The 12,137-nt window shown below is 41.4% G+C and overlaps 1 protein-coding gene across 1 annotated transcript in view; it reads left to right on the forward strand.

Moving 5' to 3' along the window:
* CMC1 (C-X9-C motif containing 1) overlaps positions 1 to 8,870 on the forward strand; it is a 42,923-nt gene extending 34,053 nt beyond the window's left edge. The window contains exons 3-4 of the mRNA XM_065666134.1: positions 7,206 to 7,296; positions 8,616 to 8,870. Coding sequence (XP_065522206.1) covers positions 7,206 to 7,296; positions 8,616 to 8,730 — 206 coding nt within the window. The 3' untranslated portion in view covers positions 8,731 to 8,870. The remainder of the gene's footprint in view (positions 1 to 7,205; positions 7,297 to 8,615) is intronic.
* Positions 8,871 to 12,137: the final 3,267 nt, after the last annotated feature.

The raw sequence follows: 12,137 nt of genomic DNA on the forward strand, positions 1-12,137 counted from the left end.
GACCGGCCTGTAGTTCCCTGGGTCTTCCTTTGTTTCCCTTTTTAAAAGTGGAGGTTACATTTCCCCCTTTCCACTCAGCAGGAACTTTCCTGCGTTTCTCAAATATGGTAATGGCTTGGCAACTCCATCCACCAGTTCCCTCAAGACCTGCAGATGCACCTCGGCACGTCCCATGGACTTGTGCACTTTCAGGTTCCTTAAATGATCTCAAACCTGATGTTTTCCTGCATTCTTCCAGTCACTGCCTTTGCCTTATGTGGCTTGGGCAGTGTGGCTGAAGCTCTTGTTAGTGAAGACTGAGGCAAAAAAGGTCATTGAGTACCTCGGCCTTCTCTATGTCTATGAGCAGCTGAGCAGGAACTTCTGTTTTGAACTAAGTGATGCTGGAGAAATCCATACATGCCTTACAGGAGTGTTCAGAACTGGTATGATACTGTGGTTTCTAAAAAAACCCAACAAACACCACAAATAAAAAAAAAAAAAAAACCTGTATTTTTTCTTAGAACTTTTGAAACTAAGTTTAAATAAGCCATTGATTTCCTATATTCATTTGAAAAGCCCCTTCTAAGCTGTGATGTCAGAAAATAGATGCTCTTGCCAGGTGTGAGCAGTGTTTGAGATTTGAAAACTTGAAGACTTGCTTCCAAGTGGCATTTACAGAGCCAGTACCTGGATAGTTCTGAAACCAAAAACCAACCCCCAAACACTTTTGACTTGTGCGGTGCCTTTCTTCCCCACTGCTTTGGCCTATTCCACATCCAGCTGAGGGATGCTTGGAGGCCAGTTAATTTTTGCAGCCGGATTTTGAAAACTTGCTAGTGAAAAAGACATCCATGGTATGACACAGATAACCACAGCTGCAGTAGGTGGGACTTCTGCAGGGCTTAAACTGAAGGGGCTGACAGATGCTGGGGAGATTGAGGCTAGCATGTGCCTTTCTGGTATTGGGCTGGTTTTTATCTCTTTCTTCCTCTTCTTCTCTTGGAGTCTTGTCAAATAAGACCCATCGTGCAAGGGTTTTGAGAGGCAGGTAAGAACTTTATGCTTAAAGATATAAGCCAAGCTTACAGTTGGTAGGGGTTAGGAAAAAAATGTTCCATAATGTAGACTTTCTGGCATCTCTGTTTGAAGCAGCTGTTACTTGCTTCTGAGAAAGATGGTACACAGGACAAACGGGCCCTTGGTCCAGTTCAGTGTGTTAGTTTGTCATCTGTATATGTCCTCTAAAGCAAAGTGTTCAGATTTGTTTCTAGGATATAACTCTTATTCTTTACCCCAAGGAAATGTGTTTATAGAAACAATTCTTGGGTTTTGTGGATACATTCTTTCTCTGCAGATCACAGTTGTGTTATCTGGGCAAGGGGTAATGGCTTGAAACTTAGAAAGGGTAGATGTAAATTAGATATAAGGAAGAAATTCTTCACTGTAAGGGTCTACTGTCCTGGTTTTCAGTGCTGAGTGCACCCTGGAAAACGTTGCATAGGAGGAGAGATCTTTAACACAGTGAATATCCCTTTCCTAAAATTCCTGGAATCGTCTCTCCTCCCCAGTCCTGTGTTGTATGCTGCTGCATATTGATCATCTGCCCCAGGACAGATACAGATGCCCTCAGTAGTATGTTGGAGCTGCAGAAGCTGAAATGTAGCAGCTTTTTTGGGGTGGTGATGGGCAGGAAAAGGGAAAGTATATAATTATTTTTATGTTATAGCAAAAGAATACTTGCGGAGACAAAGTGTTTGATCTGATAACAGAGGTTCACTTCAAAGAATCAAGGTTATTTTATGTCAATTTTCTCTTTGCCCTATATAAGGTGCATTTAATTATTTCATGCTATCTCCCTCTATTCAAATTAATCTGTTTTATATATATTGTTGCTCAAATTAGAATAATTCTTTAATCAGCTGTTATGCATGCCGTAGTAGACTAGAATAGGAAAGCTATTCCTGGCTTACCAACTATGCATGTATTTTATTTGTTATTGTAATTTAAAAGTAAAATCAGAAATATTGATTTCTACTTGACTGGAGAGATGATTTAGTTTGAATATCAGACTGATCTTAATCAGGTGAGAATTAATTGAGTTGGAGGTATTAGATATTCAGTGATGTTAACTGAACCATGAGCAATCTACAGAGAAGCTTTCTTTTGTACTGTGTTAGAAATATCAAATAGCTCGCACTCTACAATGTAAAACAAGCTTTTCATGTGCACCCTACTACTTCCTCTGGCTCATTAAACGCACCAGTGATCTGTTCTGTGCATGCTGAGTAACTGCAAAGTAACAAGCTAATAAATCACAATTTAATACCAAAATTAAAAGTGGAACAACTTCACCATCAAATGTTGCTCATAATGTTCTGTATCACTTTAATATTTGTATACATCTAACACATGTAGGTCTAAAAATCTGGTCGTTGCTTACATTTTAAGGAGAACTGTTTCTTCCTCCTTCCACCATCACCCTCCCAAGTCCTCAGTGTTACTGGGGCATCTTTTCTTCACCAAATGGCAGAGCTCAAGGAATTACCTAAATGTTGGACAGAACTATTTCCCTTTTTGTTTAAAGGCAAAAAGCCACCTCAGGAATAGAGCACAAGCCTGGTCCGGATCATGATACAAGCTTTTTTTTTATTTTAAGAGTGTGATAGCAGTATCATAAGTGTTGAGAAAATATAAATGGTGAGATAACACCTCTGTAGGACTTTCTCGTAAGTAGTAAAATTGTAAAGTCTTTAAATAAACTGGAGCCAGACCTGAGAGGATCAGTTTATCTTGATAATGGGGAATATTTCATTTGTTTTGTGTACAAGAACATCTGCAAAATAGATACATAATTATGATCGGTAAAGCTACAGTTCTAATATTATAATTGCACAGCACTTTGTGACAGGAATCAATATGAAAGTGCCAAGTATTGTTGTAATCTGAACCTGTAAAAAATGAACTTTCAGAAATAGTCCTTGTACTGCCTACAGTTCATACACTGAAAAGAATAACAAGGACCCCTTGGCACTGTTCTGTCAACACAGTTCCTGTGCAGCTGGTTGTCAGTACCAGCTTTGTTCTTCTCTTGCTTTGCACATGGAGAGACCTTTGTGTTTGCAGAAAGAAATAGTGAAGTATCTAATATTTTTAAGTATTGAAAGTAAAAAAGAATTAGTTTTAAAAATCCCCTGCAAACACAATCTGAGACTGGCCTACCTCTGCTTGGGGTGGCAGGAGGTTGTAGGCTGCGTAGTGTTTTAAATATGGTGCCTTGGTGATGTTGTCCACTGTTTGTAGGTTTCAGATACTGAAGTTAGGAGTCTTAAATTTAACCTTGTCTTCTTTAGTGGCTTGGAAGAAAATCGTTCTCTTCATGCAGCAGAGCTGTGGCTCTCTGTTATGCCAGATGTTTGTTTGTCCCTTTGAGTCAAAGCCCTACAAGTTTTTATTTTCATCATAGAAGAACAAATACTTCCTGAACCTATGACTATGTTCTGAGATGAAAATGAGTAGTACTGTAGCTTTTTATATGGTTGTCTTTAAATTAAGAAGTGTATGTACCAGGACATCCTTTGGTGGACACCCTCCATACCATTCAACTTTGTTGTAACTAACTTTCTGGTAATGTATTTGATCTTTTAAAACCTAACAGTCAACACTCTAGTGTGCTGATTACTGCACGTCTCCCTGACTGCTTGCATAGGCAGGGGAATCATCTGTCCAGTCTTCATTCTGAGATAAATGAACTGCTGCCCAGTTTCACTTCAGTTTCCATCTGCTTCCCATATTGTCCTGTGGTAAAGTCATAAAACAGAGTTGAGGGAAAAGGCTATTAAAAACCCTAAAGAAAAACATTCTTCTTAGATACTGATTATATTTCAGCAGAGATTTATGTAAAGATCTTGGTGAACAGTTCTTTCCTGTGTCAACCTTCTAGCTAATTATCAAAGAAGCTCTAATAAGAGAGTGCTCTGTAACTTAAAGCAATTCTTAATCAACCATCAAATATACTAATTAATTATCTGACATTCAGAAATAATTCTTGATACCTCCAACATGATTTCTATAATTCTGTGTCTGAACAAAATTATACAAAATCTGTGAATAGAATTTTTATAAAAAATAATATAATGCATTTCCAGACAGCATCGGAAATAATTTTAGAAGGCTTTTAAAAGCTCTTTCTTCCCTTTAAGAAGCTCTTTCTGTGACCCTGCATGTGCCAGGATCCACAAAAGCAGCTGAGTTTCTCCGTGTTCTCCATGTCCTGCTTTCTCAAGTATGTAAGTTGAGATGGAGGGACCCAGTGGAATACAGCTTTTGCATCCTGGGCCGTTGAGGATCTGGAGGTACCAAGGACCAAAGTGAGCAGCTTCCCAGAGCTGCTCAGGGCCCGAGGATGCTCCCTGCTTGAAGAGTCAGTCTGTGGAGAGGTCACTTGTCACTGACCTCAGCCACAAAGCTGTCACTGTGCCTGAAAATCATAGGAGCAAAGTGGTCTTCCCTCCGTAAAAAGATCACTCACATATGTTTTATATGTGAGAACTGGCAAAGCTGAACTGCTCTGTATTCAAATACGGTTGTTCAGCTTCTGTTCAGTTGAAAACAGACCTTGGTCTTGACAAAGATAATGTCTGGCCTTATGTACTTGGTTGATTTAGAGAAGGTACTAAATAGCTAGCTTGCTTCAGCAGGTAGATTCTCTCTGTATGGCTGTAATGCTGTGGAAGTAAGGAGACTTAAAATGCTCAGCAACTGTGCCCAGAACTTTTGGATTTGCCTTGCAACAGAAGCATGAAGCTTTATTTGAGAGAGAGAGAGAGAGAGAGAGAGAGAGCAGTAAGATGAAACCTGCCCTTGAATCAGCAATGAACTGCTCAGTGAACTGTTTCTGAGCTGCAGCCTTGAGAAGAGCCCTTTGCTCAGTGTGCATCCCCTAGACACAGCCTGTGGCGTGGCGAGGAGCCTGTGGGGCTAACCTGTGTCAGATAGGATGTCACGAGAGAGGGGTCCGTGGCCAGTTTCCCTGGTAACTGGTAGGCACCTGCAGCTTGCTGACGCAGTACTGGATCTGGCCCTGTCTGCACAGAGCACTCAGTGATGGACATATGTGGCTGTCCTGGCAAAGCCTCATCACAGTTCATTTTGTGAAGGATGAGCTTTTTTTTCCCTTTCTAACAAGGCGTTTTCACTCCTGTTGATCTCTGTCCCTCCTTTTATTCAGCTTGTATTTGTAAATAGCGGGGGTAACTTTGATTGTTTGTTTGAAATATTTCTTTCTGTTGTGTTAGTGTGCAGTGAGTTTGCAGACTGGCCTAAATTTACATCTGATTTCACAGATGCCTAAGGTTTTGTTTCAGTAGCTTGCTGCTTGCAAGGAGAAAGAAGACAGTGTATTAGTCATGGTCTTGTAAAGTCATGGTCTTGTAAAGTCATGGAAAGGCATTTGCTGAAGATTGGAGGATGCACAAGATTTCTAAAAGATGCATTCTGCTCTGAAAGAGTAGCTACTCTCTGTATCATGTGTGGTGTATCATGAAGGAGGTTGGTTTTGAGTGTTTGAGGGTTCCCCAGTGTTCCAATCACTGCTCAGAGCTGCTGAAGTGTTAAACTACAGAGGGGTTGTATCAGATCCTCTGTATCCACTCCTTTTGTGGTGTCTTGCTGTGCACCCTGAAGCTTTGTGCAGGTATTGCTTGAGTGATTGTAAAGATTACAGAGATGGAGATTAATTCTTGGTTTGAGGTTATATCTGGAACTATTGCGTACTTTTTGTGAGATTGTTCTCCAGACCAGTAGTTCTGACACTCTTTGTGCTGCTCAGCAGTGAGATGTTTTTCATGAAAGGGTTGTGAGCAAGACAGAGCCTAAAGAAAAGCAAACCAACGTTCTCTAGAATGTTTCTGGTAAACATTTATAACTAAACCCGTCTTGTATCCCACTCCTTACATGACTGCCAGAGGGATTTTAAAGTGCTGGAAGAAAGAGGAGAGCAGAATAATCAGGTTTTGTGTGCTCATATAAGGATGCCCAGTATCCTTTAACTTGCTCCTATTCTTCCTCTCTGTTGTTAAGAGTCAGTAAGGTTAGAGCTAGAGAGCTGGAAGCAGTTTTATCACTTCAGGGCAGTGCTTGGCCACACTGCAAGCAGGGCCTCCTGAAGCCATGGGATGTTTGCAATTGCAGGTCGGATTTTGTTCTCGGGAAATCGCGCCTTCAACCAGTCAGACTGGTGAGCTAACGAGTGCGAGGGACCTCCTGCTGGCGTTTCTGACTTCACAGCTTCCTGAAGGGATGATTAGTACAAACCAGCACAGCACTTAAACAAGTGCCTGTAGAGAATAGAAATCAAACTGGTCACTATGCAAACCATGAGCGTTCAAAGGCTTCTGAGGTTTTTCCCAGGAAAAACAAAGGGCATTTTGAGAAATGTGATCAGAGGTATGATTTTTTTTTTTAAGATGCTGATGTAGGGACATTCAATGTCAACCGTCCAGGAAAGAACAAAAGAAATGTCAGATTCACCTTTAAAAGCCAAAGAAACATTTCGATAACCTGATAACACATTTCTTGTGTTGTTCAGAGTAAATTTCAGGTAGCCAGAAGTATCCTTAAAGTGTGCATGTGGATTTGGATGACCTGAGGTCTAAAGCTAAGACACATACCAAACAAGATCCTGGAAACTAAGTGGGGTTGTTAATGCATACCTTTGAGCACAGGTCACAGTGTCTTCCCAACTTGTAATCAGCTGGTGAATTTAAACCCACTTTTTTGTATACTTCAGTCATACATTTTCAGGTAGCACATGGTGGTGTTAGGTGAGGTGCTGTGTTGAAGCACATTTTAAGTGTTCCTTAGTAATGTTTGAGGTAGATAAGTTCATCAGTTCTTTGCAGAGTTTTGCACGTATGTAACTTTGACTGCAGAAGGACACTTAAAACTGACACTAACACTTTTAGAAATGATACTTCTAGTTGTAAACTGTTTTAGCAAAATCCCAATACAGCCAAGGACAAGCAGGTGACCCTCACCTAGGGGTTGTGTGAAGCTTCCTCCTTAGTGTGAGGAAGCGTGTGTATCACTTCCTCCTTAGTGCTTTACAGGTAGTGTCCAGGATACAAGAAGGTGGATTTTTATATGGAAGAGTACACACACAGGTGGAGTTCTGTACCAATATCATTTTCTAACTTGGTGGGGTTTGGTTTTCTTTTTTTCCCTAGCATTTACTAAGTGCTGTCAAGAAACTGGTTTTCTGATGGTGGTGAAGTGTCGGCGGGAGAACGCGGCGCTGAAAGACTGTCTGGTTGGCTAGTAAGTACCTCATGAGGTTTTGTTCTCTTTTGTTGTTGTTGCCTGGCCTCCACTGATCTAGAAATGAGTAGAAATCTTAAGTCTTCTCTGAAGGGTTATGTGGGATTAGTGACTTCAGTGTATTTTCTGAAGATCGTATCTTTGCTTCATTATAAACTGTGCAGGTCAGGGCCCTAACTGATGGAGTTGCATTGCCTTAATAAAGCTGCCCTATGGCTATAAAGAGTCCTCTTGATTTAAATGGTGATGGGTGTGGATTTCCTTGATTTAAATGCTGACAGACACAGATTTTCAGCCCAGATGACACACAGCACTGTGCTGACGGTGCTGCGTTACCTGTGTGGGAAAAGTTTGTTTGGATTTTGCTTCTTGAACTCTTCTAAGATTTAGTCACTGTCCTGAAAATGCCCTGCTGTTGTAACAGCACCCGCAGCAGCAGCAGGGAAATTGTTACATACTAAAGAGGGCAACTTGATGCTGCGATGGATTGAAATGTCTCTTTCCAGAGTTCTAATTTATCCCCAGTGCTGGCAGGCTGGTGTGTGGGATCCTTGAATTTCCCAGGGAGAGGGTTGGGAATTCTATGATTTTGATGGGGGGGGAAGGAAAGGTCTTGGTTTGGGGTTTGGTGGAATGTGTGTCCTCCCCTGTTAAACCAGAGGTTAGGATTAAATGTCTTTGAACTAGTGACAGGTATCCTCAAGTGTTTGGGAATTGATGAAGAAACTCAGGCAAGAGTTCAGGCCTGAGTGCAGTGAGAACTTAAGAGTTTATTCAGGTTTTAAAAACCAAAACAACAGAACCCAACCACAATACTACTGAAAAAAATGCTTAGTGCTTGGATAACTCTACTTGAAATCAAAGCTGTGAGAAAAAAATGAATTGAGTTTAATGGTCAAGGAGCTACATGTCTACTGTTCAAGACATACACTTGAACCTGTTCCCAGTAGTTGCTTGGGTGCATAACAAATGTCAGTGTTCTGCAGCAGATTAATGTGCTGCAGAAGGTAAATGCAAGAAATAAATTACTTCCCTGAACCGAAATGCCAACTGCCTTCCCCTTTTTCTGCCTTTCCTCTTCATGGCTTCACTGTAGAGGCTTAAAAAGGATTATGCCTCAAGAGAGAATGCAGTATCTCAGTATTTAGAATTTACAAAGGTAACCTTAACACCTAGGTGCGTAATAAAAAAGGTATTTTATCACTGAAATCAGGCCAGTTTCCTTTGGGTGTGAGAGGAAGATCAGTTCCGAGTGTTATTCATACAGTATCTGTTCCATATTCCAAGATGAAAACCAGCATTATGTATTTGTCTTGTAGCTATTCTGATCCATTATTCTATGAAGAATGCAAAACAGAGTATTTGAAGCAGAGAGAAGAATACAGAGCAACTGGAATTAAGAAAAAAAGGCAGAAGGTCACTTCAAATGTGTAGTTAAAACTAAAAAATTAACTTTTCAAATTTTATATCCAACTTTGATTTAAAAGGGACTTAAGTCATCTGTGTGGAATTTAACTGAAATACACAAAATGAGATGAATGGAGAATAAAGTGATCTTTGACCTTAAAAGTCAATATTTTAATTCCCTGTAATGAAATCCCCCAGCTTGCAGGGGAACGTGCAGCACTCTGTTCGTCTGCCTGGACTCGAGGCTTTATTACTCATTTACAAATGGCTGTTGGGAATTTGAAGCCTGTGTTTAGTTCTGTGTGGCCAGCAATGCTACAGCAAAACCTCAGGGTGAATAACTGAAGTTGTATTAACTGATCACTAATTGGGTATGCATTAAAACTGGTCTGTTTGTCATCTGAAGCTGAGGGTGTATGAGAGTGCTCTTACTAGAAGAGAATGGTGGCAAATGCAGAAAAGCCTCTTGTACCAGTTCGATTCATCTTTTTCATGAAAATTGTGAATCATACAAGAACCTGACAGCACTTTTGCCTACACTGTGACTCATTTTTAAGACTGCTATGTCAGAAGAGCTGCCTGTCCTGTGCCTTTGCGCAGCCCAGAATGACTGTTGTGACACTAGAGGGAAAGTCTTCCTGACCTAAACCTTCCCCAGGAAGGGAGAAAGCAAATCACAGAGAGCAGCATCTTCCCCTGCTTTCCTCTTTCATAATGAAGATGATTGTTTAAGCTTCCACACTCCAGAGTGGGCAAGTGACCACATTTGCAAAATTATTACGGGTAGAGGTGAGTAAGCGACTAACCCAAGTGTGTAAGATGCAGGATGCTTCTTGCAGAAACTAAATAGGGATTTGCATAACAAAGGATCTACTTTATACTGTGTCATGGTTTAAACACAGTCAGCCATAAATCATGCAGTCGCTCTCTCACTACCCCCCCACCCCCCTTTTTGCCCTCCCCCTGCTCCCGGAGGGATGGGGAGGAGAATCAGAAGAATGCAGCTCCCACAGGTTGAGATAAGAACAGCCCAGTAACTAAGGTATAACACAAATCACTACTGCTACCACCAATGATAATAATGATAAAGAAAGAACAAGGGAATACAACTACTCACCACCTGCTGACTGGTAACTTGCCCCCCCCCCGCCCCCTACTGAGTACCAGCCGATACCTCATCCAACCCTGCAGTTCCAGCCCTTCCGGGTAACTCCCCATTACATCCTGGGCATGACGTGCTGTGGAATACCTCTTTGGTCAGTTTGGGTCAGGTGTCCTGTCTCTGCTTCCTCCCGGCTTCTCCTCCTCCCTGGCAGAGCATGAGGCTCAGAAAGTCCTTGGCCAGACCAAACATTTGAACAGTAACTACAAACATCGGTGTTATCAGCGCTGTTCTCAGGCTGAAAGTCAAAAACACAGCGCTGCACCAGCTACTAAGAAGGAGAAAAATGACTGCTACTGCTGGACCCGGAACATACTGGTACTTGAAGCTGCTGAATTGTAGAACTCTCAAATGCATAAATGGCTTCACTAGAAATAGTCTCCAAAACTTTTTATTATTTATATTATCAGTACTGATAAGCTCTGAAGTTGCATGTGCTGAATTACGGTGTCAGCCCTTCATTTCTCTTTACCTACACTGTGTAAGGAAGAACTAGGTTATTGCAGCTTCTCCTGTGTGTACTGTGGCACACATAGAGCTGGACTTTGCTCCTGGCTCTGGGATCAGCTTCTCTGTAACAAACTCATGGCCTTAATGTAATGTTGCCTACTTTCAGATTCCTCACCTCACACCTGTCATTTCCTTAATGTCTTGTGCCATATCCTGTATTTTAATTGCATTTACATCTTCTGCTTAAAGTTCAAATGAAAGAATGAGTACTGAGGTGACAAACTCACGCTAGTGAATTGCTTTCAGTTTTGTTTTTGTCCTGGGTGCGACCTCTCCTTCCTACTGGGATTAACAGGAACCAGCCCTGGATTCCAGTCAATGTAAGAAACATCAGTACTAAGGTCTTACAACTGTAAGAGCGATTTGACTCTGAGCAGTCTTGCAGGGTGTGTGTCTCAGATTGTGCAGCACAGGAGCCCCTTTCGTAGCGCTTGGGAGAACTGGGCAAGCACGCTAGATGCCCATGGATTTCACTTCTGTACTCTTACAGCATATTAAAGCGCTCTTCAAACTCCTGAGACAGGCCCCCTACAAATGCAAGACCTAAAAGGCAGGAGGAAAAAGGTGCCATATACTTATTTCAAAGGTTTGCCCAAATGAAAAGAGGAAAAGTAAGTGGCAGTTTGTAATGCACAGGGGTTTCAAAGCAGCGTGGAACTCCCTACAACTGTGGTCTGAGGTACCGCTGACGATTAATGTCAGCCAGGAACCCACTCTGCCTCATATTTAGTACAGCCATACTCCTCCTCAAGTAATTCCTGTAATGTCTGTTCACTTTGCTGGTCCAAAAATGGTCAAATACAGTTGAGAAATAACTGTTCCATCCAGCTAAAACTCAGTAACAATGAACATCTGGTTATTTCTTTCATACTTCTCCCCTGTATCAAACATCTATACCCAAACACTTGCATTTTCCTGCTTTATTACTGTATCTTGATGTTTGAACCACATTGTCTCTTCCAGCTTAAGACATAATGAAAGGAATTGTGATGGACACTGACCTCAGTTCACATCACATTTCCTACAGCAGATTTTTGTTTCAGCAAGTGGTTCAAATGCAACTCAGTTAAAATTAGGGTTTAGCTTTTAGTGCCAGTAATAGAACAGAATACTTTTTTTCCACTGTCCTATGTTCATACAATGCAAGTAGCTAGCTCACTGCTCCACCTAAAGAAAGGGGCAAAAGCCCAACCCCTAAAAAATAACCTCAATACCAAAAAACAACCAAAGAAACCCAAACCCCACATGCCTTTTGTATCCGAACTACACAGAGCGAGAGGGAAACACCTTACCACTCTGTGCCCAGTGCTCTTCGCAGGGCTGGGCTGAAGATCAGAAGAGAATGCAGGCAAGTCAATCAGGTACTGGCGCTTTTCACTCTTCTTCACCAGGTCGTAACATCAGTACTAACACCCGTGTCTGAGCACAGGAGTCTCAAAGTCTGCTGCAAGTTGACTTTGAAATAACATTAAATCTGCTTCACATCACTAGTGTAGTTCATACTGTACTGACGTGGACCTGTGTTACATCACTTGGTGTTGTGTTACTGTAACTCCAACTGTGTGTATCACACTGCTTTCCTCTTTTTCCAGCTGTAAAATTTTGACGGCACATTACAGCTAATTTTAGAGTTTGCTGTTTTCAGTACACTTAGTTCACAGAAACTCATCAGTTGTAAACCTGCAAAACCAGCAGGGACACTGAAAATGATGAGATTTTTTTCTATATTTTAAATGAACCAAACAGCGGAAGTTTACATACA

This window comes from Lathamus discolor, chromosome 2 (genome assembly GCF_037157495.1).
Source record: "Lathamus discolor isolate bLatDis1 chromosome 2, bLatDis1.hap1, whole genome shotgun sequence".
Lineage (NCBI taxonomy): Eukaryota > Metazoa > Chordata > Aves > Psittaciformes > Psittacidae > Lathamus > Lathamus discolor.